This window comes from Ambystoma mexicanum, chromosome 11, assembly GCF_040938575.1.
Source record: "Ambystoma mexicanum isolate Mex_15411 chromosome 11, UKY_AmexF1_1, whole genome shotgun sequence".
NCBI lineage: Eukaryota > Metazoa > Chordata > Amphibia > Caudata > Ambystomatidae > Ambystoma > Ambystoma mexicanum.
The window spans coordinates 406,350,980-406,370,231 of NC_090934.1; the positions used below are offsets into that span (position 1 = coordinate 406,350,980).

General features: G+C 46.9%; 1 protein-coding gene across 3 annotated transcripts in view; it reads left to right on the forward strand.

Moving 5' to 3' along the window:
• Positions 1-19,252, forward strand: part of CKAP5 (cytoskeleton associated protein 5) — a 1,593,334-nt gene that overhangs the window by 176,889 nt on the left and 1,397,193 nt on the right. For all 3 annotated transcript variants that reach the window (XM_069623197.1, XM_069623199.1, XM_069623198.1), the window contains exon 5: positions 16,373-16,544. In XM_069623197.1, coding sequence (XP_069479298.1) covers positions 16,373-16,544 — 172 coding nt within the window. The remainder of the gene's footprint in view (positions 1-16,372; positions 16,545-19,252) is intronic.

A 19,252-nucleotide genomic window follows, 5' to 3' on the forward strand; every position in this document is an offset into this window, starting at 1 on the left:
GTAACACTGTGTGCCCTTCTTACATCTGAGAGGTGCACCCAGTATTTTAACCCTGTGACCTTGACTGCAGTTGGGGTGCTGTACACCACTGTGTATGGACCATGAAATCGTGGTGAATTCGACCTTCTCACAAAGCTTCTAATGGGAATTTGCTCCCCTGGCATTAAAGGCCCCTCTGGGCTGTCTGCTGTCGGCATGGAGGTGTCTGTTGCTACATCTTCAGTAAATGGTGAAACAATTTGTTTTGCTATGCTGCGTACTGCGCGCGTTAGCTGTGTTGGGAATTCCTTAAATTCTTCTCCCAGCACTGTGGCAGCCCAGTGCGCATCAGACGCTCTCCTAACAAGGGAGAGCGGTGTTTGCATTCTCCTTCCTGTCACAATTTCGTGCAGGCTTAAATGATGGTCCTTGCATGGTTGGTTTCTAAGTTGGAACAGTGCTAGGGGCAGACAATATACCTAATTCTTTTTTCAACGTGCTGCATAATTTCGATAAATTGCTTTTAAGCAGCCCGTTGACCCTCTCCACAACTCCATTGGCCATTGGATGATAAATCAAACATAATTTGTGTTTCACCCCCAGAAGGGAGGTCACTTCTTTGAAGAGGTCATTTACAAAATGCGTGCCGTTGTCTGAACGGATCACGTCACAGATTCCCCACCGTGAGAATACTTCTCGCACAAGGAACTTGGCAGCACATTTTGCATCAGGATGGGGACAGGGGCTCGCTTCCACCCACCGTGAAAAAGGGCATACCACCACAATCGAGTATCTTGCTTTGTTACATCTTTCTCCCATATCGGCGTAATCTATATGTAGTTCTCTAAATGGACCTGTAGGGCGTGGCAAAGTGCCACGCAGAGTTCGCAATGTCATTCCTGAATTGTAAGTTTGGCATGTAGTACATTCAATCACAAATTTAGTCAAGTATTCATGTAGATTAGGAACAAACCAATCCTCTTGAATATCTGAGGCAATGTTGTGTTTTGCAACGTGAGCTAGAAAATGCAGTTGTTGGAATGCTACTTCTAATAATTCTACGGGCATCACTACCTTGCCTGTCGTTTCCTGCCTCCAAATGAGATCTGTGGCTGATTGCTTACACCCTCGTTTGCCCCACAACTCCTGCTCTTCGGTGGGGCCCTTCTCTGGAGTTCTATCAATTGTGCTATGGCCATGTTATTGTATGCATCTGTTGGTGGTTCTGCTGTGGTCAACACGTTCCAGGGTAACTCAATATTCTGGCAGACGTGTTCAGCAGAGACTTCCATCTACCCACAGAGCACGAATGGTGACTACACGAAGACCTTGTCTCCAACATTTTCGCAGAATGGGTATTCCCAGAGAGTGACTTGTTTGCAACTCTGGAGAACTCACAATGGGCAGATTACACCTCCAAGTACCCTAGTCAGTCCCAGGGTATGGAGTCTGTTTGGGGGTCACTATGCCACCACTGTGTTACTGCACTTAGGGTTCTGTGTAACACACTTAACAAAAACACATGATGCCCTATGGCGTAAAAGACCCCATAGCCCATAAAACACATTAAAAAGTCGAAGGATATCTCAAATCATGTCTAAGAATGGGAGTAAAAGAGTCTCACTCTTTGCTGGATTTTTGGGGTTTATTTTTTTCTCCTGCTAAGCTGCTGGGGGACTCACTAGGTTTGGACAATTAGCCTTTAGAGAGAATTCTCCCTAACAATCGTGATGCACAGGTTTGCATGGTTAAGGAAGTCTGGGTTTGCTCCTGATGTACAGTCCCTGCTTCTCAACATGCCCTTTGATGGTGACAATCTTTTTGGCAGCAAGGCTGACGAGAGCCTTGAGAGGTTGCAGACCTCCAAAGCTGCAGGGAAGTCGTTGAGCGCTGCAGTTCTTCAACCTCTGCCTTTTCGTCCTAGGGGACAGCAATGGAGGGGAGGTTCCTTTCAATACTACTCGTCCTTTGGTAGATCGAGGGGAGCTGCCAGTCAAAGGGGCCACCCTAGGAGTACCCGAGGTGGAAAACAAGGTACTCGAGGTGCCAATGCCGCTCGGGCAGTTGCCTCTTTGCCCTCAGGGACTGCCGCAGCAGCTCAGTCATGAGGCCATGCCCCATGGTTCGCCGGTTGGGGGAAGGCTGGCGCAGCTTCTTGTAGAATGGTGTGCCATTACTTCAGATATGTGGGTTCTGGAGATCATAGCCCACGGCTACTGTCTTCCTTTCCGGCAGAGGTCTCGCAACAATCCACCTGGGAAGCTCTTTGAAGAGTCTGGATCCGCTCCTTGCGCAGGAAATCAAATCCCTGCAGGAGAAGGGCGCCATAGAACTGGTGCTTGTAGCGGCGAGGAACAAGGGATGGTATTCCCCATATTTTTTGATTCCGAAAAAGACTGGGGATTGAGACCCATCATGGACTTGCGTGGTTTGAACAAGCGCTTCAGGAAGGACAAGTTCAAGATGGTTACTCTCTTAAGTCCTCCAGGCCCTTCAACTTCAGGACTGGTTGGTGTCTCTCGACCTCAAGGACACTTATTTTCATGTGCCGATTCATCCCAAGCACAGGAAGTACCTGAGGTTCGCGGTTGGCGACTCAGATTTTCAGTTTCGGGTCCTGGCGTTCGGATTGACCTCTGCTCCGAGGGTCTTCACCAAGCTCATGGTGGTGGTGGCAGCGTATATAACGAAGGAAAGGGGGGGGATTCACGTCTACCCCTACCTGGACGATTGGTTGATCAGGGAACGCTCTCCCGAGCAAGTCCTGGATCATGTCAGTCACCTGCCACTTCCTTCACAGGCTGGGCTTCTCCTTCAACTTAAAGAAGTCCCACTTGATGCCTACCCAGCGACTCCAGTACATCGGAGCAGTGCTCGACATCCCTGGGGCAGTGTTCCCCTCCCCAGGTGAGGGCTCATCACTTTCTGCAGATTGTGGACTGATTTCAACGTGCCCAGAGTCTCCCTTTAATCCTTCGTCTGCCGGAAGGTTGGTACTCAAATTAGCAGTTGCAATTACATTTGGCTATCAGAAATCAGGATTATAATTAGAATCGTCCTTACTTCAAGGAATTGCTCAACCTAATTGGACAAGGAACTCTGGCCTCAGAGGAAGAGCTTTCACTTGAAACACGTGTCAGGCTGTCCTGTATTAAATTTCAAAATACCATACCAAATCACTTTGGTGTAATCTTTGTAACTTGGCGCAATTCACTGTTTAACTTCCTTACCCAAGTTTCAACGTGCCCAGAGTCTCCCGGCGTTCGAGTTCTTGAGGTTGCTCGGCCTCATGGCATCCTGCATTCTACTGGTGCCAGAGGCCAGGTTGCGAATGAGATCTCTGCAATGGGCTCTCAAGATGCAGTGGTCGCAATCCTCCGGCAGGATGTCGGATCCCGTTCAGGTGCCGCCCTCTATCTTTTGTGGTGGGCTGTCGAAAGCAATCTGATGAAGGGTGCTCCATTTTGGCTACCCTGGCCGGAGGTAATGATTGTGACAGACCCATCCCTCACGGGATAGGGAGCTCATGCCAACAAGTTGACAGCGGTCGTTGGTCTCAGTCGGAATCCAGGCTCCATATCAATCTGTTGGAGCTGAGGGCCATCAGGCTAGCTCTGAAGGTTTTTCTGCCGTCTGTGCGGGGGAAGAATGTCCTTATTCTGACGGACAATATAATCGCCATGCACTACCTAAACAAAAAGGGGGGGGCAGGGTCGCTCCCACGGTGCAGAAGCGCGATGCAGCTCTGGTTCTGGGCGATCCAGCAGGAAATTTCGATCTCAGCAGTTCATCTGGCTGGAGACTAAAACGAGGCGGTTGACGCTCTGAGTAGGCAGAACAGTCTCACGAGTGGGAGCTGGCTCAGGAGGTTCACTTGGAGATCTTCTCCCTTTGGGGGTCCCCACAAGTGGATCTCTTCGCCACCAGTGTCAACCGGAAGTGCAAAAGATTCTGCTCGCTGGCATTTCCTCCAAGAGGAGCCTTGGGGGTCGCGTTCGCGGTGGAGTGGTCCTTCCCACTGCTGTACGCGTTTCCTCCAGTCCCCGTCATTCTGCAAGTGCTGCGGAGGTTAGGTTCCCGAATGATCCTCATTGCTCCGGCATTGGCTAGGAGAGCGTGGTACCCGGACCTTCTCGACTTGTCCATCTGCCCTCCACGCAGTCTTCCCTACCGAGACGATCTGCTCTCACGGGAGGGGAGGGGGGGGGGTCAGGTTCTCGATCCAGAGGTCAAGTCTCTCAACCTTCATGCTTGGTTTCTGAAAGGTTGAGGTACAAGGATTGGTACCTCCCTGAAGACGTGATGGAGGTGTTGCTTTCGGCCAGAAGGCCTGCAACAAAGTCCCTGTACCGTTGCCATTGGAGAAAGTTCTGCGACTGGTGCAGGGTAAAGAATGTGGATCCTTTTTCATGTGCCATTCCTGTAGTTGTATTTTTTGCTTTCGTTGTCCCACAAGGGCCTGCAAGTGGGTACCATTAAGGGTTACCTGGTGGCGCTGTCCATATTTAAGCGCTCGTCTGAGGAGTGTTCTTATTTTAACATTGCTTTGATTTCTCAGTTTCTGAAAGGGCTAACTAATGTGTTCCCACCGTCACCTTTCCAGGTGCCTGGTTGGGATTTGAACTTAGTTCTGAAATTCCTAATGGGAGCTCCGTTTGAGCCCTTACATTCTTGTCCTTTGAGACTGTTGACCTTTAAAACTGTATTTTTGGTTGTTACATCCGCTCGCAGAGTGAGTGAGTTGCAGGCACTATCCGCCAAGCCACCTTTCAGTGTTCCATAAGGACAGGGTTGTCCTTGGGGTCTGTCTCTTTTCCTCAGAAGGTTGTCGGAATTTCATTTGAGCCAGAAGGTCATTCTTCCAGCATTCTATCCTCCTCCGAATCCTGGTAAGGAAGAGGAGAGGCTCCATAGGTTGGATCTTAGGAGAGCTTTAAGTTTCTACATCTCACGCATGTCCTGGGTCAGAGTGGACAATCGGCTCTTTGTAGGATACGCTGGAAGGTATTTGGGTCAAGCTGTTACTAAGCAGACCTTGTCCAGATGGATTATCTTGACAATCTCTGAATGTTACCGTTTGGTGGGTAAGGACCCTCAGGTGGGTTTACGGGCCCATTCTACTAGGGGTGTGGCTGCCTCGACTGCTGCAGAGGGGCGTTTCCATTCATAACATTTGTGAAGCAGCCACATGGGTCTCTATCCATACTTTTGTAAAACACTACTCCCTGGATTCTATCCATGGGCAAGATTTGGCCTTCGGCAAGGCGGTCCTCTATTCTGCAATTTAATAGGGCATTCTAAATTCTTTTCCCACCTCCATACGTTGATACTGCTTTGGGAGTCTGTCATAGATGTGGAATACGTCGGAAGACACAATTCCTTCGAAGAACAAGTTACTTTCTTACCTGGTAACGTTCTTTCGATGGGATGTTCCTCCGACTTATTACACATCGCACCCTCCCAGCCTGCCCCGCTACAGATTTTCTTATGCGATTGCAGCTTACATTTCCGCAAGGCTTACTGTAGTCATACTGGCAGAAGATTGGTGCCACATGTTCTGGGGAAAAAAACTACAACTGAGGCTATGGGCGTCGTGCGTCCTACTTATAACATCCGCTGACGTTGGCTCGACGGAGGCCCTCGAGGGGCAGCGTATCGATGTAGGACTCCGGCAAAATTTCCGAACCAGCACAGCTGTGGTGATTACCTGTCATAGATGTGGAATACGTCAGAGGAACATCCCATCGAAAGAACGTTACCAGATAAGAAAGTAACTTGTTCATCTCGTCTCTGGCATTTCTGCTCATAGGATTTCTCAGCCATCTTCAGATTTTTACTGCACGCTTCAATGTTGGGGGTCCTCGAGTTTACTCTCTGAAGCATTTGTACATTTTTTAGTGTTTTCGGCAGGAAAAGGTTCTGTCTTATTTTTGTTTGAATGAAGCCAGTGCGCTCTTCAAATGCCGACAGCGGGGACCCATTGCCTTAAGTTCCACATCCCTAAAGGACGAAGATCCATCAAAGATTCTACAAGGCCATCTTGGGCCTACTTCGTGCCCACAGACCATGATAAAGGAGGAATGAAGGTCCCTCTTCAGGCCCTGCACCAAATGCGGGTACAGAATGTTTTTGTGGAGGACAAGCACCTGCAATGCGTCTGCCCGCACCCAGACCACAAGGCGGTACAGTGTAAGAGATGCCTCGGTTTCTTCAAGAATACAAAGGACAGGCGTATTAAGCTGGTGGCATGGCTTAACAGGAAGGCCTCTGACCTGTGGTCCGAGCAGGCTCATGTCTCGTTCAGGAATGGCTGGTCCGAGGAGCAGTCTAAGTCCTTTGAGGGCGCCTCATCGGTGGGGGGCCAAGAGCTGCAAGTCAGTCCACTGGCTTCGCCGCAGAAGCGGGTCCCAAAGTGGATAGGGTGCGATCTCTCTTCAAAGAGTAAGCCATCTGTGCCGGCTAAACTACCGGAGAAATCCGAGAAGCTGCTCTGCCCAAGCAGACTCAACCAGCACAGGCAAAAACCTTGCCACTGTCGACTACTAAGAGCAGCTAAGGGCACAGATCCTATGAGGGAAGCTCCCACGTTTCAGTGTACCTGCCCTCAAGGCGTGACACTGCCAAAGTGATTATAGCAAAGTGTGCAGGCACGCCAGAAGGGGTGAACGGGCCCAGGCCACGGTTCAAGACCCTGAACGGGGGGAATGGCGGTGGGCGAGGAGGCCCCGGAACAGCCTTTCCAGGCCGTTTCTGAAACCATGGAGGCCTCGCCCACGGGCGATTAAGATCAGGAGTGCTTGCATACGGTCAACGAGGACGTTGAAGAGGACGCCGGCGGCGCAGGGCCTAGTTTTCCTGTTATGCCTTCTCAGCCGAGGTACATATTCTGTTGACTGTACACACCTTGGTGTCAGATCCAGATGAGAATGTCTCTGGCGATGGTACCTGTGGTCCCTGATAACCTCCAGTGTAGAAGAGGAAGTGTCATCTGACGCCCCCAATTCAACCTCCACCACGTTGGGCTCCTTCTCCCCAGAAGACCCAGACACTGGAACGGATACGACCATTGCGACGATGGATGACGAAGACCTTGTTGCAGCAGACAGTGAATGGCCACATTTGGATGCTACACATGGGGTGTCCCCACTGGTTGAGTTGGGATCATTCAACTCCATGATCGCCAGGGCTTCCAAGCTATTCCTGCTGGTGCCCTAGGAAACCAAGTAGGAGGGCTTCTTGTATCTAAGGCGCAAGGCCAAGAGGAAGACTACCATAGCAGTGCCTTTTCTGGACGATGTTTGGGAGGGGGGCCTGGCCCTCACGAAGAAACCTTGTACAGCTCCATTCAAGCGAGATAGGCTGGAGTAGAAATATAGGGTGCTGGACACAGCACCCAAGTGCCTGAGGTCGCAACCATTGCTGGATTAGGTGGTGTCGGCAGCTGCGAGGAAACGGACGGCTAACAATCCTCGTCCTCTTCGGTCCCTTTGGACAGCAAGGGGAAAAAGGATGGACCCCATGGGAAAGGTGATTTACACCGGCGTCCACTATCGAGGCGGCCAACGCACTGGCGAGCCTGGCCAGGTACGACAAGGGAATTGTGGTACAAGTTAGGACCAATCCTAGAGTTCCTCCCCGACGATAAGAGGATGCAAGACCTTGCCCTCTTCCAGGAAGCGGAAGTGGTGTTGGATCACGCCATCACAGTGGCATTGGACGTCGCCGACGCAGGGTTCTGGCAAATGGGGACCAGTCTGCCTTTGTCAACAGGGTTGGATGAAAGCCACTAATTTCCATCAGGAGCTCCAAGTGAAGGTACTAGACGGGGGGGTGGGTGGGGGGGGGGGGAGGAGGAGGGGAATCTTTTTGGGAAAGCTGCCGACGAGTCCCTCGTTACCATCAAGTCTGGAGACTGGCCCGTTCCCTGGGCACTCTCCAGCAGCACCGTTCGTCTTTTCGCTCCTTCTGGGGAAAGTCCACCAGGTTGTGAAAAAGGTTCTCTACTTCGTACAGACAGCCTACCAGATCCTCAACGCAAGAAGCCTATAGAGGCTATTCCCAGGCCTACGGTAGAGGACAAGGTCGCCCGCAGGGCTGGACTTCGGCGCTGAAGCAAGTCTGAACTGACCGAGACTTGTGCACCTTTGTGGAAGGCCGGCTGACTAGGTTTGTCGGCAAGTGGCGAAAAATCACCTCTGATGGGTGCTGGATGCGCTCATCCAAGGAAACACCCTGGAGTAACAATGCAGGTGGCCGCAGATCCCTCCTGTTCCCAGTCAGGAGCAGCACATCCCTCAGTTTCTGGAAGCGGTACGAGCCATGCTGCAGAAAGGGGCGATACAGCTGGTTCCCCAACAGCTCCGGGGCTCCAGTATATTCCAAAGAATTTCTAGTCAGAAAGACAGGGTGCTGGATGCCCATCCTGGATTTACGATGTCTGAACAAATATCTGAAGTCCCAAAAGTTCAGGATGGTCACATTGCAACACCTGCTTGGCTAACTGGAAAAAGGAGACTTATTGATGTTGTTGGACCTGGAGGAAGCCTATTTCCACGTCCCCATTGATGATAAACATCGGAAGTTTCTACTTTTTGTCATCCAGGACCAGCACCACCAGTTCAAGTTATTTGAGTTAGGTGCAAAGGAGGAATACCGGCCCTGACGCGAAGCCCTCACACAACATACACCAAAGTAGTGTCCAAAGCTTTAGACACTCGTCTCCCCTGCACACACAGATACTGAAATAGTCACATTTCTTTATGCATGAAGATGTAAATTTAATGTAGCAAACAGGTGAACTAAATGAATTCACAAATGTATAATACACCAATACAGTGAACACATTGTCTCCTTTTGTAGACATGAAATTCTTTCAGATGCAGTCCTTTAAACTCAGTGTTTTTCGGGGTAATACACCCCTTCTTCAGGAGTGGACCTCTGTAGATGTACACAGAAAAGACACTAAGATCCAGTATTACATATACGCTAATAATTATGAACACATTCTTCAATTTCTTTCCTAAATTAATGATACATTCACCCAAAGTTTTGACTTTCTACAAAAGAAACCCAATCAGTGACTGCACCCTGTCTATATAGTGTAACAAGAGCAAAATGAATAGACCATACATAGTAAAATAATTCTTCCAACAGATTGGCAATCCACCTATCACCAACCACTTGTGTACACAACCTACTATTCAAATTGTAAAACACTTGCCATTACCAGTAAATCCGATGTGGATTGTGAAATGCTACCCAGTCTCCTGTGTAGCAAAATAAACCGGGAAAGAATGCTTGATTCCTATATGTGGAAGGGTGCACATCCTCACTTTCTGAAAACACCAACGATAAGATCCATAAGAACCTAATCGCCCAATCACTATGTGGGAACAGGAAGTATAGCGTAAGCCGTAGCAGCTTTGTCCCGTCTCCGGTGCAGCAGAAATAAACAAAGATACATTTTCACTATCCAAATGTAGCCTGTTTAAACAATGGAATTGGAAATCTCTGCATGATTACAAATAGCTTACGCCCAAAGCCAACTGACTGGACTGAGTCCCAATGAGTGTAAACCTTACTCGCGCAAAACGCAAAGTGAGTATACCCTTTAAGATACTGAATCATGCAGTCTTCAATCCTGTAGGATCTACAACTTCTGTGTCGCACAACGCCTGAACCGACACGGAGCACTTTGTCCGTGAGTGGTCACGTGATAACTCTCGATCAGATCACGTGTAGCGTGACACCTCTGCTATGGAAAAAACTAGAGCAATATTAGACAGCTGGATGCGGTGCCAGGGTACTGCTGAATCGGTTGCCATATTGGACGGGGAACAAAGTTCCTCCGAATCCCTATCATGACCGTGATGGAAACAGTTATTTCAGAAGATTTAAGATCTAAATAAAGTAAATATGGTAATGTGTAGTGAAACGCCCACCCAAATGTGTGGTGAAGATGACTGCGGAAACTAAATTAAGAACGCACATAGCAGTAATTCAAAAAAATAAATATAAACAATTCATACACATTGAAAAAATAAAAAATGACTGAAGGCATAATATGGTGCTGCACAAAAAATAAGGAATGATAAAAATGGCAAATCATTTCCAATACTTGGATGTGATATGATGCAACCCGAATACAGGGGCCGGAGGCCCTAAACTTTAAGTGTAAGGGATATCTATATGCCATGAAACACCTACTCAGGCACCAAATTCACCTACACAAATGAGATACAGAACCTCTTATCCATCTGAGAAGTAGAGGTATGTCTAGGTGTATGTGTCCCCCCTCACAATCTGTACAGCAATTCAAACCCAGTAGGATGTTGTACTACTTTCAAAATTGAGTCTTGAATTTGACACTAATTGAATGAAGTCCCATGACTATTCATGTGCAGTAGTAAACTGGTCTGTGACTTCGTAGTTTCCCCTGCTTGAAGCTCGGAGATCCAACTCGATCCTAAACCTTGTACTGGGTATAGCCTGATTCTCTGTTGCAAATCCTGCCACTGGCCAAGGTGGGCTTTTTGATAGATCAGTTGTGTACTTAGGCTCTGGCAATAGGTGTATGACAAAACTACTAGCAAACAAATTTGCTTGGAAGGTGGTGTGGCGGTTTGGGTTAGTGGGCAAGTCCTTTTATGATGCACTTTTCGCACTTGTCCGATATCTTGTGCCTTAAGTTGGTGTAAGGAAGGAAAGTCTTTTTTCACACTTTTGAGGGTCCTTTGCGCTGTTTGTCCATAATGGTGCCCTGACACTTTTTCACGAGTGACACACCCAGGGATTCTGAACATGCAAATCCTTGTCTTAGTGACTCAGGGGTTGGAGAGCACCATGAAGGTGCCTCTTAGTTTCTCTGTGAAAGTACCCTGACAGTTTTACTGGCTCTGGGTGGTGGCAGTGTTGAGAAGAATTCTCAGAAATCAGACCCTCCAGGATATTGCGGCATGAAATGGAAAATTTTGCGGCACAAAAAAGAAAAAATTGCGGCACACAACTGCATTTTTTGCGGCATTATTTATTGTCGAAAAATACATAATTTAACATCTTTTTTATCCAAAAACAGAGAACTTGAACAGTAACAGTACAGAGTGTTGCACATTGAAACAGGAATGTTTGAGGTGATGTGGAGAACTTTTAACAAACCTTTGAGCTAACTTTATCGAGCAATAGCATCAAACTGTGAGCCTGAAATGCCCGTCATTGTTTTTTCAAAGCAGTCTTCTGAGTTAATGCCTTCTGCCACTTGATTTATAAGCACTACAATGGCACTGATTGCATAGCTTTCTGAGCACCCCCGTCCATTCCTGAGCTACATCAGTTTCAGTTCTTGGTCTCAATCCCATCTCCCTAATCACATCAGTCCTGACTTGCAGCTCCTCTTTTATTCTGTGGGTTCCTAAATATAGCTCTACCAGTCGACCTCAGTCCTGACTTTCAGCACTCTACGCAACTCCTGCTTTGGTACCTTCATAATGCTGCCCAGCTATAACCCCTGCATTTTCAGTACTGGGATGTAGACACATACAGGCACACACGCACACAGCTCTGCTGATCTACCTAAATTCTAAAATGCGCCCCTTCTGCTATCCCCCTACTGAGATCCTCTCACACAGGTGCGTCCAGGCACACCTGTCCCTAGTTAAGGTAACCCTTATGGTCCATTTCTGGAAGCCCATCACTGCTTCACTACCACTCTTTAGTCATGGCATGTGAACCCAATGTGTACAGGCAGTCCTCCGGGGTTAGGTCCACACATTTCAAAACAATGACATTGAAGTGGAGCTAAACACCCTCAAAGCCTAAATTGGCAGATAAGTACCAAAATCGAAAATTTTAAAAGAATGGGGAGTGAAGCGTTGGGTATAGATAGTGGGTGAGTGCAGTGAAGAAAGAGGAAATCCAAAGATGGCATGGGGGTGGTGGGATCCCTATAAAAGTAAATGGAAGGTGTATCTTAATTAAAGATGACCACGTCGATACGATAATCTCAAAAAGACTCAGTCTCCCATCCAAATGAGCCATGAGAATCCTCCCTTCAGCGGAGGACAGGAGCATCCTCTGCAGGCCATCTGGCTTGCCTCCAAGGCTGAAGGCACTTCCCTCGCCAGCATTCGTCCCCCAGATCTATACTCCCAGTCCGTTGCTGCGCACTGCTAGAATTGTTTTGCATAAATCAGGGCATTTATGTAATTCCTTTAGCTCTTAGTCTTCACTGTGGGTCACCTGCGTCTGAAAATCACCTCCTTCCCAATTCCTAGTCCAGCTTACTACCAGATTCACTGCCTGCTCCTCTGGAAGCCCTCTCGAAACCGCATAACACTCTGAGGTGCTCCCACAGTCGGTCCATCGCTACCAGTGTTCTGTGAGTTGCTCCCAAAGCCTTAATCCTCCACAGCAACACTGTGTTATTTGGGGAAGGGGGTCCCTCAAGATGCTTCTTAAGCTTAAGGGATCCAGTAAGCGCTCTTGCCAGTAATCCTGCCAGGTTTCCTGGCACCTTAAATCCTTTAAGTCATTTAGTGCGGTGGACAGGCCACATCACTGGTGAGGGTCACAGCACAGCTGTGGCAGCAATGCGCTTTACAGGAGCTTGCTGCCATGTGAAGAGGGTATGGGATACTGCTGTTGCCGAAGCTTGGTCTCGGCAAGCTTGGTGTCAGTGCAGACCCTCCCTAGAATAACTCTGTTACACTTAATCAGGTCCAGTACCTCTGCCAAACACAAAACGTGGGTTCCTTCCCCAAGATAGTTTCTATGAGTGTCCTTCACTGAAGTCCTGCTATAAACAAGCATTTGCAAATCCAACAGTATTGACTTGATTTTAACATAACTGTGTATAGGAATTGCAAGCTGCTGCTATGGTAATTAATTGCAAGGCCTTTGTCATTTGTGTTCCGTTCTGTCTGGCCACGCTCTTTAGGACAGCCAGGCTGAGTCACCACAGCCAAACATTTTGGGGTGTGGAGGGGGGAGAGGGCTACAGCTCGATCAGCTCCATGGAGGGGCTTGGATTCAAAGGTGTCAACCCTGGTTCACCCCTTTGAACTGAAGCCCCTCGGTTTATTTGCTTTTTGCTCAGTGGAGTTGTTAACCTTTGAGCTGCTGCAATTGGCAACCCCTCTGTGGATGCTATAAATCATTAAATGAGTGTGAAAAAGATACATAAAGCTAATGTGTCTTTTTTGCGCTCATTTAAGGATTTATAGCGGCCATAGCGGGAAAAGGCAAATTTTGCGTTTTTTTTGCAAATCGCAAAATCGCCATAAGCTGGGTGGTCTGAGAAATGTGCCAATTCCCTTCTACCTTAGACCCCCAGCACCTTTACTAGACTTTTAATTTCTAACCTGGAGAGAGGGAGACCTTTTCCCCACTCTCATATTTTTCTGTGATTTGGGCTGTTTCTTTAGACTTTGGAGTCTGACAAACTCCATAGGCATCATCTTTACATTGACACACAGCACCTTAATTGCAGTGACACAGGGAAGTCTTAGATTTCCCAAAAGGTTTAAATACCTTCTCTTGGTGAAACTACTGTTTACATTTTGTAACTTTTTAGACCCAGCGCACACTATCTTACCATAGTGTGCTGGAGAGGTTACTTGGTATCCCCTTTGTCTAGTTTCTCATGTAACATTTTTGTTACCTTTTCTACAATTAATGGCTGGTGGCAGTGGTTTACTTTTTACTACCATTGTGTTTTTACCGCGCGCTGCGTTCGCAGCTGCAGTAAGGCACCCATGGGTGCCCATTTGGTCAAAATGGGCCCTGTCTTGTTTTTTCGCCATTTGTTGCTGGAAAGGTCCTTGAGATTTTCTCTGCACGCCAAATCAGGTTTGGTCCCTTTGTTCGGTTTGTCTTCGGCAGGATTTACGAGTGAAGCCCGCTTCTGGCTCCAGCATGTCTGGCAGGGGCAGGAAGTGAGGGCGGTGCCTGAAACTCCGTGCTTAATCCCCTTGGTTACAGGAATGCATCCAAAGAGGATTGGTCGGCTGGCTGACCTTGGAGGACAGCCACCCTCTGTGTGATTAACAGCTAGGTTGGAATGAATGGGATAAACCTGCATAAAGATGAGGCTTTTTGGCTTGGAAGTCAGTTGACCACTGGACGAAGAAATCTGAAGAAGAACTTGTAAAAGACGCCTGCTGCAACTCCCGGACTGTTGGTTTGCCCGGTGAAGTCCTGCTGCTGTTTTGAAGCTCCGAATTTGTTTAGACTAGAGAAGCCCTGCAAGGACGACTTCTCCCTTTGGGTTGGTGGGACCAATCGACCCCAAAGTGAACTTGTTTGGACATCCACTTGTAGCTGGCTGCACTTCTGCTGCTGGAACCGAAGTGCCAGGTAGAGGAACACCAAATTGAATACATCGCTTTAAGTTCGGACCCGAGCCACGGAAGATCCTCCTGACTCCCTTGAAGGACTGGCCATGCCTGAGCCACCTCAGTAGTGTGCTGGACCCCAGATGTGAGGAAAGTCTAGAGTGGTATCTGAGAATCTGCGGTGGTGCTATTTGCTGAGACGCGTGGAGCTGAAACCGTGAAGTGCAGCTGAATCAAAGTTTGACCTTTGCTACCGCTGACCTTCCCATTGTGTTGCAGGAGTCCCCAGAGGTCCTCCCTCTTATCCCCACGGCTGAGGCACATGAACAGGATTTGCAGAGCCACACAGGAACAGAAGCCAGCTGGAACCATTTCTTCTAACCAAAGGTACTATAAACCTAAGAGGACTTACCTCTTGTGTACACTTATTTGTTCTCAGTTGAGACTTGTTGGTTGCCCTTGTAGAATTGCTTGCAGCTTTACCCCCCATAAGCCTCCAAGCTTCTGGCCCGTCAAGTGAATTATATTTCTACAAACGTTTCTGAAAATATTGTACAACACTTTTATTTAGCTGCAAAGATCTTCACCTCCCCTAGACTTTGTTCAACTGACGGTCCTGGCTCCCCGAGAGACTATTCTAGCTCTGACTTTGTGCTTTTGCCTTTCCCCCAGGAAAGGGTCATTTACTTTGCATTGGAAGGTTTAAAAAGTACTTACCCGTTTATTTAACCTTTGTTTTATTCCTCTATCTAACCCTTTGCACCCAAACTCAGTATTGCTCTGAATGTACCAGTGATACATCAATGTCCAGTGTCCTACCTATTTAAGTCACCTGAAGGTGTAGGAAGTGTGTGTGCCATCCCCAGTGGATATCATCTGATTTAGAGAAAGTGTTTTGAAGTGTATTATAATTGGTACGTTCGCTCCCTTCTGCAGAAGGCTTATAGAACTGACAGTTAAATTAATAAGTGCTTAATCAAGAAACCTTGAGAGTAAGGGTTTATTTGAATAACTGTCACTGTGAAACTCTGTTACAGCCCTACTGCTCACATTGACCCCTCTTGAGATGAGCCTGGCTGCCCAGCCACACTACCAACCTGTGTAGTACAGACTTATTATCAAAGGTTTGGTTCCTATTGCCAGGACGTCAAGGTTGCTGTAGTCTTCCCAGGATACTGCACACAATCTTGCCAAATGGGCAGTATGCCGTATACAGACTTGTAGCCATTTTATCTCTCAGGAAGCCTTTATTTTCTCTGAGAAAATAGGTTAATATTCCTGAGCTCTGTCCTGTGTGTATATTCTTTACTTGAATTAATACGTCAGGTTCATTTATTTCCTATAACCTGTAGTCTTATGATTAGGAAATTGGTACATGGAGGTGGAAGAGTGGGATGGGACTGTTTGAAGAGCTGTTTGTCTTCTGAAAAGTCCAGTTAGAAAGTACAAAGGAAAACAGTTCAGACATTTGTTTAATCGTATATAGTCTGCAAGTTACATTAAACGTGCATTTTGCTGTATTTATTGTGGTTTTCTATGCACAACTGTAAAAATATATTTAAAACAGATCCATATTGTGAGCCTTCCCTTTTTGTGTGACAGTGTTTGCTGTACTATTAAACAGTTTACTCTTGAAGGGTTCCCTAGACTGCTCATGCCATTTTACCACTTAGGAGGTTGGAAAGAAAGTAAACACCCAATGTGCCTGCTTTTAGAGACCGCACCTTACTCCCCAATCTGAAAGTGGGAAACAGAGGCCTAGGTAGTTGACTGGAGGATTGGGTGGTAGTGGGGTAGCTGGGTAGACAATTTGGGTAACTTTAGGCTTCATAGTCTGTTCAGAGAAATGTAGGGTAGTACTTGCCAGTGGTATGTGTGCATTACAGATGTTCAACAGTTAACCAAGTGTCTCCATCCTGTAGTGATGCTTAGACCTTCATTTGTTGTAAGCTGTACTCCTTTGCCCAAGTTTGGTTTATTGTGCATGGATTGAAATATCTAAACTGTTATGGTTCCAATATGATTCACATTTTTCTGCTCATGCTAATCCAACTCTTCCTTTTTAGTGACTTTGGTTCGAAAACTGTTGCATTAAAGCCAATCATCAAAGTTTTGCCAAAATTGTTTGAGTCTCGAGAAAAGGCAGTTCGAGATGAAGCCAAACTCTTAGCTGTTGAGATTTACCGCTGGATCCGGGATGCTTTGAGACCACCATTGCAGAACATAAACTCTGTTAAGGTAAGGGGTGTTTGCAGTCGTACGGCTGATGGTAATGACTATGCTTTTACTAGTGTATTAGCATTAACATGTGTATCTGTTTGTTCTGGCCGCCTGCATTTGGCATTTTCTGGATCCCAGTTGAGTGTGGTACCAATTAAATGGAGCATAACTTAGGAAATGAGGTGGGTGGAGTGAGCATCACCTTTTAGTTTCCTTTGACAGCACCAACTTCAGAATGAGTAGTCTACAGCTCTGTAATGTTGTCTTAGTTTTGATGTTTGCCGACAAAGCTTTTACAAGTGAATTTCTGTTGAAACCTCCCAGGGATCAAATTGAGTGAGCTGGTGATACTAGGATCATATTCATGACCTTAAGGTTAATCGCAAAAATTCATACTTTATCACGGAGGCCAGCCTCCAGCGAGCCCCCTACTGCGTTGGCAGTTTAACTCTTCATATTTCTGCTTGTGAAAGGATTCTTGAACACTTAAAGACTTTAGGAATCACTTTGTTTTCTAAAGTGACTATGAACTCTGGAATGTTTTCGTACGGGTAGTGTTGGCGGTCTAACGCATTCTGCCGCCGGAGCTGCAACTTTATACAATCAATCCAGTCTGCACGGCTGCCCAGATTCAGTGCTCTGTCTCCACGCTGCTGCTTTATGTGGAACCAGCTGTTCTGTACTTCACTGGACCGTCCGGACTTTTGGAACAAATGGCTTAGGCAACCTTGCGCCTTCACTGGAGCTAAGCATCTGCAAGCTCCAGTTTGAAACGCCTGAAAATAGCAGACCCCAATCATCTGTTTGACGGTCCTTCCAGAAATGCCACAGACCCTTTAAAAGTACTAGGTAATTGCTTGACCGTTTTACAGTAGTACCTGATCTGTACTCAACAGAAGTCCAGTTTCCCCCTTTCTAACTGTGCAGATTCAGTACCATATCCTGCTTGATGAATAAGAATTGTGTTCTATTCGCCTGTTTGTTCCAAGCAAAAACCTGTACCAAGGTTGGCGCGCAGTCCCCAACCAGAGAGCATACTTTGAAAATGGTGACTGTACTTAACACCAGTGTACACAAATAGACTAACTGTAGACGTTTGGAGCTTTAGAATGCCTCCTCCTAATTATGTGGCTTTAAGTCCCTACTGTACCTTTGGAGTAGCTATGGATATTTTATTCAATCCTTTATGGCTAATCCTTTCCCTTATGAGGCATCACCACATATGCAAATGTGTAAAGATATGCCCCTGATGGACTCCTTGACCTCACAGGGAGGAAGGATTCAACTGTCCCTGATATTGTTTAGTCGGAATGTAGTCGCTTTGTGTTAAATGCCTGTCTGATTGCATATGTACCTGATTTTTAGTTTTGGTTAAAAGTACCCCAGTAATAACTGTACTGAATATCGCACAAAACTTGACTGGCCATTTATATTGTGCAAGTGTTCAAGGGACAAAATGTACAGTGATGACTAACTTTCCTCACCTGTTAGTTGATAAAGAACCCTGGAGACCAGGCCCTCATGATTCAGGAACAAATGGTAGACCCACGTGAGCCTTGCATGGTCTTATCTTAGAATAAAGGCAGCGTAGGATCTGACCAGAATAAAACAGGACTGGCTGGAATAAGCATCCCAGCCCAAAGCATGGGAACAGAACCATGAGGTCCACCCAAGTGGCAACCGGAAATGATTGGGTGATTGCCTAAAGTTGAATGGATGCGTAACTGCTACTGGATGTTGACCATTCCCTATTTCTAGATCAGCACCATTGGTTTTATCGCCTGGCCTGTGTTCCTGAAGATTCAGAGACACTGGAGTCCAGCTGATTGCATGGAAGCTCTGCTGGTGTGCCGACCTCTCCTTGGCCCTTTGGAAAAAGCTCTGCTGGGAAGTTACAAAGTTCCCCTGATCAGTTTGAATACCTGTGCTGGATGACTTGAAGATGAATCTGCATTGTCCCCTAGTTTGAAAAAAGGGATACAGAACCCAAAGTGATGGGTAAATCTATATATAAAAATAAAAGTTCATACCTTCTGGTCTGTGGTCATCACAGGAAGACTAAAGGCAAGCACTGAGCATGAAAGGTTTAGGCCTGGAGAGGCACAGCTACCGATTTGCTTCCAGCATGGAATCTTTCTTTGCCGACTCATTTGCAATAACTGTGGTTATCCTAGTCTCGTCCAGAGGCTGCAGAAACGTCTAACAGTGGTTTACTTCGGGACACAGTCAGTTGATAGAATAATGGGCCTTTCAAAGTGGTTTGTGGCTGGTAGTTCCCGGGTAATATTTGGAGTATTTTTCTCCCCATTTCTATAATTACAGTAAATGTTAATTCAAGGGAGTCCAAATTAATTGTATTCTTTAAGAGTGTAAAAAGGGACATCCAGCTGACACATGCAAACTATATGCCAATTATTTAGCAGTGCTCCACATCATGAGAACTGGTTGCTCTCATTTGACACACAAAGCACAGTAGTACAAACACACTCTCAAAGGAACAGATGAGCACTAAAACCTTGAACTGCCTTTGCATGCAACAAATAAGTACAACAGCAGCAAAAGCTTAGTGCTTCGCACACACAATAGGTCCGCTTGAGTATGAGCAGTGCAGGCTTCCCTCAGACAGAAAAGGGGAATGAGGGCAACAGCAATGCAAGCTTTCATTATGTACAACCAGTTTAGTGGATCAGGTAAAGCAAGGGGTAGGACATTCCTAAAAATACAAC